This window comes from Symphalangus syndactylus, chromosome 8 (assembly GCF_028878055.3).
Source record: "Symphalangus syndactylus isolate Jambi chromosome 8, NHGRI_mSymSyn1-v2.1_pri, whole genome shotgun sequence".
Taxonomy (NCBI): Eukaryota; Metazoa; Chordata; class Mammalia; order Primates; family Hylobatidae; genus Symphalangus; species Symphalangus syndactylus.
Window position 1 is genome coordinate 58,897,851 of NC_072430.2, and position 14,060 is coordinate 58,911,910.

Here is a 14,060-nt window from a genome sequence, read left to right on the forward strand (position 1 = left end):
AAAAAATTAACCAGGCAAAGTGATGAACGCCTGTAGTTCCAGCTACTTGGGAGGCTGAGGTGGAAGAATCACCTGAGCCAGGGAAACAGAGGCTGCAGTGAGCCATGATTGCACCCCTGCACTCCAGCCTGGGTGACAGTAGTCAAACGTAAGACCCTGTCTCAAAAAAAAAAATAATAATAATAATAACCCTAAAGACCTCTTTTAAATGTCTGGCTTTAAGCCAGGCGCCGTGGCTCACACCTGTAATCCCAGCACTTTGGGTGGCCAAGGCGGGTGGATCACTTGAGGTCAAGAGTTTGAAACCAGCCTGGCCAACGTGGTGAAACCCTGTCTTTACTAAAAAACAAAACAAACCAATGTCTGGCTTTAATAACTGAATCATCTAGTAGGATAGAAACACACATGCACAAGTAAATATCAGGTAAATTGTCAAGTAAAATAATACAGATTGAAAAGCTATCAGAGCATAAAAGAGAGCACTATTCTGGTTGTAGTGAAAAGTCAGCAAAAACTTCATGGAAAAGTGGCTCTTGAGACACCTCTGGACAAGCAGGGCTGGGAGTGGTCGGGAACTGCTCAAACCTTGACCACCTGTCCCTTTTGCTCCTGTTTCCCTACCACTCTCAGCCCTACTTGACTCCTATACTGCATCAGGTCTACTCTTGCCCTGGCTCATTACCTGGACCATTTCTACCAATCTCCCCTCCCCCATGTCCTTGGAACACTATACTCTCCATATCTCTCCTTCTACTTCCCCAGCCAATTCATATCTTCACTGGAGTTCAGTTTTATTGTTGCTTTCTCTGCAAAGCCTTCCCATACCACCCCTGCCTTCAAACTAGTGGGCTCTGTATCATTATCTCATTGCACACCGTAACTTCATATGCTTATTATACCTGCACTTAAGAATTACATGAGTTTGGATAAGCAGAGACTGTAATAAAAAAATAATAATTACATGAGTTAACTGTTTACATCTACCATATTATTATACCGTGATTATACATTCCATGAAGAGAAGGACTTTATTCTGTCTTGTTCACCGTTGTGGCTCCTGGGCCTTAAGCTTATGCCTGGCACATAGAAGATACTAAATAAATCATCAATGAATGAATTCTGTTAATAGGTTTTATATATGGTTGAATAAAGCTTTGAATGCTTTCACAATCTTGATAGCTATGTTAAATTACAGGGCTTATGGCTGGGCATGGTGGCTCACGCCTATAATCCCAGCACTTTGGGAGGCTGAGGCGGGCGGATCACGAGGTCAGGAGATTGAGAACATCCTGGCTAACACGGTGAAACCCCGTTTCTACTGAAAATACAAAAAATTAGCCGGGCGTGGTGGCAGGTGCCTGTAGTCCCAGCTACTCAGGAGGCTGAGGCAGGAAAATGGCATGAACTCGGGAGGTGGAGCTTGCAAGTAGCGGAGATCGCACCACTGCATTCCAGCCTGGGCAACAGAGCAAGACTGTCTCAAAAAAAAAAAAAAAAAAAAAAAAAAAAAAAAAATTATAGGGCTTATAAGAAAGGTATATAAGCAAATTAATTGGGCAATCCACAGATTTTCATAACTTAAAGCAATTTCATAGAAGGCATAGTATGTAGTAGTCTTTTAATATGCTAAGTGCAACCATCTTTCTTAGTGAAAGAGAGGAAAACTAGAAATTTAACACAAAATAACAAACAATAAAAGCACACAATGGCCAGCTGGGCACAATGACTCATGCCTATAATCCTTGCACTTTGGGAGGCCGAGGCAGAAGGATCGCTTGAGCCCAGGAGTTCAAGACCAGCCTGGGCAACATAGCAAGACCCTGTCTCTACAAAAAATTTAAAAGTTAGCCAGGTGTGGTGGCACATGCCTGTAGTCCCAGCTACTCAGGAGGCTGAGGTGGGAGGATGGCTTGAGCCTAGGAGGTCAAGGCTGAAGTGAGCTGTGTTCACACCACTACACTCCAGCCTAGGTGACAGAGCAAGACCCTGTTTCAAAAATTGAAATAAATAAAAGCAAGCAATGCAATATTAAAACAGAAAGCACCATAATCTTTTAAATAACTTGATTTTACAGATGGCAACTTCCATTATATCAGAGTGTCTTTATATTTTTACTTTTTTTTTTTTTTTTAGACAGAGTCTCACTCTGTCATCAGGTTGGAGTGCAGTGGCATGATCTGGGCTCACTGCAACCTCCATCTCCCAGGTTCAAGTGATTCTCCTGCCTCGGCCTCCTGAGTAGCTGGGACTAGAAGCGCGTGCCACCACACCCAGCTAATTTTTGTATTTTTAGCAGAGATGGGGTTTCACCATATTGGTCAGGATGGTCTTGATCTCTTAACCTTGTGATCCGCCTGCCTCTGCCTCCCAAGGTGCTGGGATTACAGGTATGAGCCACTGCACCCAGCCTATATTTTTACTTTCTTAGTTACATGTAAGAGGTATCTATTCAAAGTTTACCTAAACTCAAAATATGCTCAATATTTGAAATGTCATACTTAGTCAATATTCACTTAATTTCATAATCCTTTCCAGCCTCCAAATAAAAGGATTTTAACAGTGTGTATCTATTCAATGAATACACAGTTTTGCTCTTTGTAGCAACATCCCAATACTTCATGACCAAATTTGTATCAATTAGAAGGGACAGTACTCAAGCTGAAAACTTATTTATCTCACATTTATTGAATTGCTACAGAAGGAAATCATTAAAATATTTAATGTATGAATCTAAGGTTGCCTCCTAGGTCCAACTGGATTTAAATGACACTTTTTTTTTCATTTTTATAATTAGTAGAAATATTTTATTGTAAAGGCTGAATATACTAAAATGCTTGGTTTTGTGAAATCTGATTTTCCAACTGTAAGTTACGAGCACTTAGGAAAAAAGCAATCACTTAAATGAAAACTAAAAGTATAAAGCCTATGTTTAAAACATGGCCTTTATTAATACTGCCCACTGAGCTCCATTTTTATTTTACATTGAGATACTTCTGCTTTGCAAAGAAAAGACAGAAAAGTGCATTTTACAAGAGTACTTTTTTTGTTTTTAATTCTCTGAGAAAATGGAATCTGAATCACAAGTTCACAATGTGGTAAAATGAAATTAAGAAACAATGATTTCAGTAATGCTATGCCATCACTAGTGTTTAGCTCTGACTTTTTCTTGTAAATCAGATCCTGATATACAGTCTAGAGCATCTAGGTTATTATTCTACAGCATATTAAACACAGAAAAGGAGGTTTAAAAAAAAAACCCCTTTCAATGTACAAACATGAATTTAAAAATTGCTTTTAAAAAATCACCTTTTTACATAATGTATATGCAAAACTGCTTTAAATACATGATTTTGGAAGAATTATTTACAAAATGTATCAGTCTGTGGAACAATTCACAGACAAAGCATACATAGTTGCTTTACTTAGTTGTTGCATCTCAACTTTGGGAGATATAAATTCATTCGGCAGTATAGCAAACATAAAAACTGTGACAAAGTATCTTAAGGGCAACCAAAAATTTGATCCTCAAAACAGTTTAAATACTAGGACTGCCAAAGTTTCTAAACAAGGACATACTTTAATGATCCAGATGCCCATTTATAGTTCTATACTGTTTGACGGACTGAGACAGACTCCCTTTAACACAGGCAAGGCTGCAGGATGCAACCTCCTGTAAAAAAGACAGTTGAGAGCTATTGTCATCCAAAGAGTGAATTAACCTAGAATTTTCTTTTTTTCGATTTTATTAATATTTTAAAAAATACATAAAAATACAACATCCAATGTCTGAATAAATATATTTAACAAGTTGCAAGATAATACCTTATTTTACACAAAAAATTCGGCTTTAGAAATCTTGTTAAATAACTTCATTGTTGTTATATATTTCATTTTTGTCTTTTTGTAACAAAATAAAAACTCTGAAATTACATAGAAAAAAGACAAAATATTTTTGTCAAGGGATAAGATAGTCCACTGAAAACTTATTCACAATTCCACTGTAAACATTAATAAACATTAAAATATTTGCATAATTGTGTGCTCAAAAATCCTATAAAAAGTGGAAGACTTATTACAACTGTAGTTTTCAGTCAACTACACTTCCTTTCACAATTTATTTTGTCCCATTTACACCTTTAATCCTGGGCACACTGCTGAACATATACTTTGGCAGTTCTAAATAGCAAGTGCTTCCACAAAAATAAAAAAAAAAAATAATGAAAAAAAAAAAACACAACATAAACCCCCTACTCACCAAGTGTTCAAATACATCTTAGTGAAAGTGCAGCAGTAATTATTCAGCTGGGTAATATTTTGATGTTTATCATGTGCACTTGCTTGTCTATGATTTCTATAACACCTGAAAGCTTTATTATACAAATTCAAATTTGCTAAGTGCCCTTTGTTCTATATCACAACAAACGAAAAACAAAAGTAAAGAGGAAAAATTACGACAAATATGGCAGGCTGCTTAACCTTCACTTATTAATCAGCTTGTTTTTTGCAACAAGAAAAAAGAAGAGAGAGGGAAATAGATACAATCCAGCCTGGAAAAGTATACAGGATATACTTAGCAATGTCAAACCAGTTGAGTGCTTTCTGTGGTTGTAATTCAGGGTTTGGGGATTTATGTCCATGGCAGCAAACTGCTGGGAAGGTAGAGAAAATGTTTATCACCTGCATTCTACAGCAAGTACATTTTGTGGGGGAGATGATGATGAGGGACTCATTCCAGTGTCTGATGAAGCAGATGACATGGAGGCTCCTGCATGAGACACTGTGGAATCAAAACAACTATGTTAGATCCAAAAACTGTTACACAAAGATACCCAGCTAACAGCAAATTAGAAATAAAATTCTTAACATTATTCACCTTAATCACAGGCCTCTTACATGTCACATGAAGGAGTAACAAATTGTCAGCAAAAATTTTGTTTGGCTCAATTAAGTGGAGTTAGTCTTTGGTCAGTTAAGTACTACTCAACACTTAAAAAGACATCATAAAATGTAAAGATTAAAGAGACAAAAACTCTTAAACCTCTAGTTGGGAGATCCCATGAAGGAACTTGGCTCAATCAGAAACAAGGTCAACCTGAGATAAACATGGAACCATACGGAATTTCTGCTTTATCTATGGGTCACAGGACTATAAGAGAATTAATTTAACTCAGGATTTCCTCTGACAGGTATCAGAATCATGGAGATCAGGATCGAAGTAATGATGTGTGATAAGCAAAAAGTCCTCAGATGGTTTTAACATCATTTTCTCCAGGAGGACATAACACAGATTAGGGATTGGTACTCTGAGCATTAGGGGTTTTGCCACTTTTTAAGCTCTTTGCTTTTATCTTTTCTTTCCTTGCAAAACTCTTGTCTTCTGCCAGTCTTTGCCTGATCCTATTTTATTTAAAGTTTTAATTTTTGTTTATTCAAGTATCATGACAACCTCTGGGGCTCAAGAGACCCTCCTGCTTCAGCCTTCCAAGTAGCTAAGACTATGGGTACATGCCACTGCACCCAGCTAATTTTTTAATTTTTTGTAGAGATGGGATTTCACTACGTTGCCCAGGCTGGTCTCAAACTCCTGGACTCAAGCGATCCTCCTGCTCCAGCCTCCCAAAGTGCTGGAATTATAAGCGTGAGCCCTATGCCCAGGCAACAAATTTTACATGTATGCTAGAAATCACTCAAATCTCAATTTAATAACTCATTATAAAAACCTAAGCAAATAAAAATGGGGAAAAGGCTGGGCATGTTGGCTCATGCCTATAATCTCAGCACTTTGGGAGGCCAAAGCAAGAGGACTGCTTTAGAATAGGGGTTCGAGACCAGCCTGAGCCACATAGTGAGAATGTGTCTCTACAAAAACTAAAAAATTAGCTGGGTGTGGTGGCAGGCACCTATGGTCCCAGGCACCTGTGGTACCAGCTACTCGGGAGGCTGAGGTAGGAGAGTCGCTTGAGCCCAAGAGTCTGAGGCTGCAGTAAGCCGTGATCACACCACTGCACTCCAGTCTGGGTGCCAGAGCCTGTCCCCCCACCCCCAAAAAAAGACGGTAATAAAAAAATCTTTTTGGCTGGGCGCTGTGGCTCATGCCTGTAATCCCAACACTTTGGGAGGCCAAGGTGGGTGGATTACTTGGGATCAGGAGTTAGAGACCAGCCTGGTCAACATGGTGAAACCCCATCTCTACTAAAAATACAAAAATTAGCCAGGCATGGTGGCGGGCACTTGTAATCCCAGCTACTCGGGAGGCTGAGGGAGGAGAATAGCTTGAACCCGGGAGGCAGAGGCTGCAGTGAGCCAAGACTGCACCATTGCACTCCAGAGCCTGGGCAACAAGAGCGAAACTCCCTCTCAAAAAAAAAGAAAATCTTTTTAATTGTCTGAAATGTATGTCACTTTTAGGAAACTGACCCCAGAGCAAGTGGTGGGTTGTCTGAAGAAATTTTAATTTGCTAATTTGTTCTTTTCTTCTTTTGATATTCAAAAGTTCTGTAAAGACTTCTTGCTATTTCCAGTTTTTAAAAGAAAAGGATGAACATGAGAAGTCTGATCTCTTTCCATTTGCTCCATCCTGTTCCTATTTCTAGGAATTAAAAACTGCTGGACTTGGAGCACAATGGTCAAGGCCACACATGACAGGTCACTCTACCACAAAGTCATCCTCTAAATCTCTACTAGAGGCAGAAAACTTCTCTCAACATGATCAACCCTATCAAGTAATTTACCTTTTGTTTTTTAAGAGACATCCCTTCTGGAGCTTTCCCCTCCTGTTCCATCCTACTCCTGGAATAGTTGCTTTCTAGGTCTGCTATGCAGTGGTCATCCTAGAGCTTCCATTCACCATCACCTTCAGATATTCCTTCACTATTTTCCTATGTAGGATTCCTTGTTTGCCGGTCCCATGTCTTCTTAGCTTGGGCTTCTAGTTTCTAGTACTACCATTGAGAAATCGGATGTAAGACTCTTGATGCTGTTCTGAGATCCATTTCTTTTTATATATGTATCTTTATATGGTAAATTTTTAGAATCTACTTTTTTTTTTTTTTTTTTGAGACAGACTCTCACTCTGTCACCCAGGCTGCAGTGCACTGGTGCAATCTCGGTGCTCACAGCAGCCTCCACTTCTGGGTTCAAGTGATCCTCAAGCCTCAGCCTCCTGAGTGGCTGGGATTACAGGCATCTGCCACCATGCCCAGCTGACTTTTGTAGTTTTAGTAGACACGGGGTTTTGTCATGTTGGCCAGGTTGGTCTTAAACTCCTGGCCTCCGGTGATCTGCCTGCCTCTGCCTCCCAAAATGCTGGGATTACAGGCATGAGCCACTGTGCCAGGCCTAGAATCCACTTCTTATCCATAGGATTCTGAAATTTCATATGCTTTGGTGATTTTCACCCCCATTATTTATAGAGGGCACAGTGAGTCCTTTCAATTTTCTAACTCATATCCTTCAGTTCTAGAATTTTAAAAATATCTTTGATGACAACTTCCTCTTGTTTATTCAACTCTCCTTCTAGAAATCCTATGATTCAGAAGTTGGATCTCCTCACCAGATTCCATATTTCTCTTATTTCTTCTCTCCTATTGTCTTTTTGACCCTTTAGTGGAATTTCTTCAGCTTCACTGCCTTATTATTTTTTTTAAATTCCTGCTATCATATTTTAAAAATATCCTTCTTGTTCTCTGAATTTTTAAAATAGTTATTATGCATTTGTTTCAAGGTGGCAATATCTTTCCCTTTATCTCTGGATACAAACTGAACATCCCTAATCCAAAAATCCAAAATCTGAAACTTTTGAGCACCAATGTGATGCCACAAGTGGAAAATTCCACACATAAGCACTTACCACAAACTTTGTTTCATGCACAAAATTATTTATATAAAATTACCTTCAGGCTATGTGTATAAAGTGTCTATGAAACATAAATGAATTTTGTGTTTAGATTTGGGTCCCATCACCAAGATATTTAATTATGTACAAATATTCCAAAATCTGAAAAAATAAAAAACCTAAACACTTCTAGACCCAAGCATTTCAAATAAAGGATACTCAACTTGGATTAAGAATAGTTTTGTGCTATTTTTTTTTAATATGGTACATTATCTGTTTTTTTCTTCCAGTTCCTTTTTATTCTCCTTTTTCTACTTTGGCTTCTGCCTTTATGTAGGGTCTGGTCATGTGGCTTCCATATTTAACATTAATGTCTGGTCAAATGTCTGGTCATGTGGCTTCCATATTTAACATTAAAAAGCTGACTGAAAGCTGTATATGAGCATCAGGGCTTTTAAATATGGACAATGCACATGTAGTGATTGGCAAGGATCTTGATTTTTGTTTGAGGAACATCCAAATAGTAGGTAATTTTTCTTGGGCTGGTCATTTTCTTTAGAAGCATCTTCCAATCCCCTCCCAGGAATAAGCATAAGCTTGGCTGCCAGCTTTCAGGGAGCCAAGAGGATTAGGCCTTGGGTTAGAAGAGGGAAACTATTCAGTATGCAAACTTTCACTCTATCCATTATTTTGGTTTAGCACTTAATCATTACCCTCAGCTGTGGCTGGTGCCCCCAAGTCTACAAGCCTACTGATTTCCTCATTCTCTTTTAAGTTAATCTATTTTCTGCTTGAATTGGGGGTGAGGTAGACGTGCTTCACAGATGGGAAGAAGAGATACAATTTCTCCTTCCATTTTCAACCAATCCCATTTCTCAGCATTGTCCCATATCCCTTCTGAAAGCTTTTCTGGGCTTACATGGTATTAATTGGCTTGCTTCTTGTTGTTTTGTCCCACTACAAGGACAAGCAAGCTTAGTTTCAGCATTATCTCATCTGCTAGGACAGTTACAGTAGTCCATCTGTTATGCAGCTTCCAAAAGATCTACTGTTGACATTTCTTGTCTGTTGTGGTCATTCTCTTGTCCTTTTGAGTTTAGGGCTTTTAATTTCCTTTACTGTTATTTTAGCAGGGCTTGGGGATGGACTGTATATGGACATGTTCATGTTTAACTGGAAGTCAATCCTACAACACCCGAAGGGCTAGCTCAGACACTACTCCCTCTCTGTGACTACTCCAAAGTAACCTCTCCTTCCACTAACTCCTGTACTTGTTAATATCATTCTCAGGGTATACACTGTTCCACTAGATGTTAAGATCTTTGAGAAGAAAGTCTGTATCTAACTCATTTCTGTACTTCCGCCACCTGGCAGAGTGCCTGGCACATGGCATGTGCTCTTTAAAGTTGCTGAGCTGCACTATCTTATATTTTAGTTGCTTAGGAAATGATTTATAATCCCAACAAGATAATCTCCTTGAGAATAAGCCTTATGTCTCATTCATTTTGGTGAACCCCATAACAAATACAGTGCCTGTTAATAGATGCCAATAAATGTTTGAGCAAAGAGTGAATTTCAGAAGGACTATGCTCTACCTGAGAATCCATCACATTTAGTACAATCACACAATTTGAAAAACAGTTCATACTCCCTTTTAAGGGTGTCATTCTGATTAACTCAGTTGCTGACCTACTCATTTCAACAACAGAAAACACTAGGAATTTAAAAACAGCAATTAATGAATGTGTACTGTATTCAGAGAGTATCAAATTTAAATCTTCTAAAATGATAGGATATAGTTTTGAAATATAAGGGGAGAAAAATTATAATAAAATTACCTTCCCTGTCTTTCTTTTTTAATCTTTTTCTCCTCCTGTCTATGGTTGCAACTTCAGACTTCAAAGACATATAATATTTTCTGATTTCCTGTAGTTTTTCTTGGAGAAATGAGATTCTCTCTGTACTGTTCATATTATCTAATTCATCTAAAAGGGGGGAAAAAAGTTAATTTGGATTTTAAAATAATTCTGTGAGAAAAATGATGGCAGTTCTATCAAACGTCTAACTCATAAATCAACAAAAGCTTTAGTTTATTAAAATCTACTACAGTAAGATGAATAAGACTGTAAACAGGGAAGATGTGAATTAAATTCATGATTAAGAATTATTTTTAGATCCTAAATTTTCTATACTAAACATTTATTACTTAAATGATCAGAAAAAAACATAAGAAAACATCAACACAAACTAACCCTGACCTATCTATAATTATAGTTATCAGAATAGTTTCCCTGTATTGACATTTTCTTCACTACTACTAGTTACATAATAGAAATTACTACTGGTTATTCCTAACTGTTAGTGCTACAAAGGGCACTTCAGTTTCACTGATTTATATAAATCATACATGGCTTCTTAATGGAGACCTTCCTGTAAGTCAATATTTATCAAGTTAGTTTTATGAAAAGACACAGATTTATACTTAAGATAACAAGTGGTGATTCTTGCTGAGGCAATATTTGGAATATCTAAATAGTTAATCATTATTCCTTATTTTATTAACATTAATCCAAGTTGATATTTTAAGATCTATTCCACTTTACAGTATTCATCTATCAAGTTTTCTATAAGCTTCTTACTGAGTTGAAAGCTCCATTTATATGTCCTAGGGGATGAATTCGGGTGTTTCTCTCTGTGTTTATCTTTCTCTCCATCTTTGATGTGCGGGGATATTCTTGCAGGAGACCGTGCAAGTTTCTGTGGCTTAGATACATTAAGATGCTTTACTGGGGTACATTTACTTGAATTGTCTAGGACAGGAAGATCTTCACTATCACTGCTTTGTCCTATAAATAATAAAAAAGATTGACTCAGATTATAAATAAAATTCTTAAACATCAAAACGCAACAGACCTAACAATTACATTTTTTGGTATCCTACAGCAGTACGTGCACAAATGCACAAAGTTTACAACAATATAAAAAAAACCAAAAAAACCTAAATGCTCACCAAGGGGGAAACGGTTAAAAATGATAAACTATTGAATACTTTCCTAAAGTTGTTAAAAAGAATGAGCTAGAGTTCCTAAGAATAAAAATGGCAAAATATCTAGTATAATACTGTTAAATGAAAATGCAAAGTTATAAAACAATATAGTATTGCTCCATTTCTGTTTAAAACAAGCCAACAAACTGCTAAAAATACTAACACTATACAAAAGCTAGCACTGAAAAACACCAACCTGTTCCATTCTTTTCATTTTTGGCTGCAGCACTTGTTCGCTTTGGGGTACGCTTTTGCTTTTTTGCCATTAATCCACTATTTCCATCACTTGGCCTTTTCTGACCTGAAATAAGGGGAAAGAGAGAACGTTGGAAAAAAAAAAAAAAAGAGCAGGTATATTTATTCAACAGACTACACTGACATTTCTTTCTTTTTAATAAGAAAAGAAGAGAGAAAAGAAAAAGAAAGTACTTTACAGATCAACAGTACCTAAAACTCAACAGTTTTAATTTTTGGTTTCATATAAGCACTTACTTTTCCCTAGAAAGTCCTTACCCTTCTCTCTGCTCTCTCTCTCTTGTACAATTATACTACAGGTACCAGAGGCAACATTAGTTTCAAATCCGTTTGCCGATTCCCTCACACAGAGACCTTCTTGAGATTCTTCAGCAATACTATCAACTTCAATCGTTACATCACTCTCACTTTTTATGCTTCGAGACTCATCTTGACTAAGAGTAAGTGGTGAAGCTACTGAAAAGTTATGTTGGACTACAGGAGGTAGGGCAGGTGGAATAGAAACAAGAGAGTTAGACTCAGAGCTTTCAACTGCTACGTCCTCAATGCTGGTCTTATCCTTTTCATCCAAATCATCCAAATCTACTTCATGGCAAACCAAGGTTTCAGGCCCGATCAGAGGCATTGCATCCTCATCTTCTTTTACTGGAATATTTACAGTTTCTTCAGCTGGACTATCAAATCTTTCACTAGTCAGCTGTTGGATGCATTGGTTTGACTCTGCTATCAATGATGGCATTCCTTCATTTTCTCTTTCAAAGTGCTGTTCAAAATTTAAGTTTTTCATTCCCTCAGATCCAATACAATCACTGGTCCTTTCTTGAGATACAGTATTTGTCATTTCCATTCCATTCTCAATTCTTATTTTTTTCTCTGGTGATGATTGTCCTAGTATTTTCCGTTTCAACTTCTTTTCTTTCACACATTGGTCAATTTCATCTTCTGTAGCAGAAGAAAAGTTTTTATTGTCTAATGAAGACAATTCAAGACTACGAGCTTCTATATGAGGTTCACTTCCTGCTTCATTCTGGCCAAATGATGAAATCTTTATAATTTCTAAAGAAAGATCTTTTGTCTTGCTTCGTCTTCCCTTTCCTTTTGGAGATTTTTCGGCTTCCTTCTTAACTTCTTCTGCTTGTTCCATTTTGTTCCCAAAAATCTGTACTATTTGTTCATTCTCTCCAACTTCTAACTTCAGGGTTTCTAAAGGCTGCATTTGAGTCCTATCATTTTCTTTTAATATATGTGCAGAAATCTTTGGATTTTCTTCATCTAGCTTATCATCATTCAAATTTTCATTTTTTTCTAGTTCATCTTTAAGAGAAAGTTCTTCATTTATTAAATTCTTTTCTAAAGCATCTTCTGTTTCACTATCAGACGAGCAAGAGTCTGTAAGAGGAAATATTATATTATACAGGTTTTTATATTACCAACGTAATTTTATAATAAAAATCTTACCAAAAACAACAATAAAAATCTTTAATCATGTACCTCTGAATACCTCCCTGTAGAAATTTCTGAAATAAAACAAATCGTAACATTTGTGCCAAGAATTTGAGGGGGAGGGGAACTAAGCTCCAAGCAAAAATATATTACATTGCATATTGCTAACTCAAATCTATATGAAAAGCTATTTTGCAATATTCCCCAGTATCATATTTAGGTACAATAGTCTTTAAAAAAGATCAAAGGATTAGTACCTAGACATCCTAGACATGAAGTTTATTTCTTAAGTGGTTTGAGATAGTATCTAGGAGGGACAGGTGATGGGCATTTTGTATCCTAAGAAAGGAATATGACATTCTACTTAAAATAACTGTGGAAAGAAAAGGTTTTTTTTTTCTTTTCTTTTCTTCTTTTTTGAGACACAGTCTCACTTGGTCGCCCAGGCTGGAGTGCAGTGGCGTGATCTCGGCTCACTGCAAGCTCCGCCTCCTGGGTTCAAGTATTTCTCCTGCCTCAGCCTCCTGAGGAGCTGGCCACCACGCCCGGCTAATTTTTGTATTTTTAGTAGAGACGGGGTTTTGCCATGTTGGCCAGGCTGGTCTCAAACTCCTGACTTCAAGTGATCCGCCCATCTCAGCCTCCCAAAGTGCTGGGATTACAGGCATGAGCCACCGTGCCCGGCAAGAAAAGTTTTTAAAATGGGCAATTGGAATCCTCAAAACTTTAAATATTCTTAACAGACAAGAAAGTACAGGAAACAAAAATTGTTCCCTGTAAGGGAACTTGTAAAATAATAAAGTAGGGTTCTAAGACTGCATAGGACCTAAAAAAATATAAAAATATTGTCCACATGGTGCTCAAATCCTCAAGAAGTTCAAAACTGCAAACATGAATTTTTTTTTTTCTTTTTTCTTTGAGACAGAGTCTCACTCTGTCACCAAGGCTGGGTGCAGTGGCACGATCTCGGCTCACTGCAAGCTCCGCCTCCCAGGTTCACACCATTCTCCAGCCTCAGCCTCCCGAGTAGCTGGGACTACAGGCGCCTGCCACCACGCCCGGCTAATTTTTTTGTTTTTTTTAGTAGAGACGGGGTTTCACCGTGTTAACCTGGATGGTCTTGATCTCCTGACCTCGTGATTCACCCATCTCGGCCTCCCAAAGTGCTGGGATTACAGGCGTGAGCCACCGCGCCCGGCCTTGCAAACATGAATTTTTAAGTGAAAAGGTGTATGCAGTTTTATTTTGTGGTTTTATCATAAACAGAATGTAGAATTCATTTTCATGTTTTAAAAAATCCCTTTCAGTGGTAGTTTAATAAGGCTGGTATGTAGTTGTATAGACTGAACACTGCACACACGTATGCCTTCTAAGAGGGTACCTTTCACTTTGTGGACATCTTAAACATTTGTCAGCAGAAGGCAGTAAAGAGGAAGGATGTCCTTTTATAATTTGCACACAAGCACCATATGGACTAATAGC

The 14,060-nt window shown here is 37.6% G+C and overlaps 1 protein-coding gene across 7 annotated transcripts in view; it reads right to left on the reverse strand.

Moving 5' to 3' along the window:
• Window positions 1–2,924: 2,924 nt before the first annotated feature.
• Window positions 2,925–14,060, reverse strand: part of ARID4A (AT-rich interaction domain 4A) — a 76,899-nt gene continuing 65,763 nt past the window's right edge. For 4 of the 7 annotated variants that reach the window (XM_055289233.2, XM_055289232.2, XM_055289236.2 and 1 more), the window contains 5 exons: window positions 11,394–12,524; window positions 11,077–11,181; window positions 10,474–10,680; window positions 9,673–9,819; window positions 2,925–4,777 (listed from right to left, as the gene is read on the reverse strand). In XM_055289233.2, coding sequence (XP_055145208.1) covers window positions 4,674–4,777; window positions 9,673–9,819; window positions 10,474–10,680; window positions 11,077–11,181; window positions 11,394–12,524 — 1,694 coding nt within the window. In that variant the 3' untranslated portion in view covers window positions 2,925–4,673. Of the gene's footprint in view, window positions 4,778–6,731; window positions 6,942–9,672; window positions 9,820–10,473; window positions 10,681–11,076; window positions 11,182–11,393; window positions 12,525–14,060 lie in introns of all 7 variants that reach the window. The other 3 variants (XR_008659472.2, XM_055289234.2, XM_055289235.2) reach the window with 3 other exon arrangements.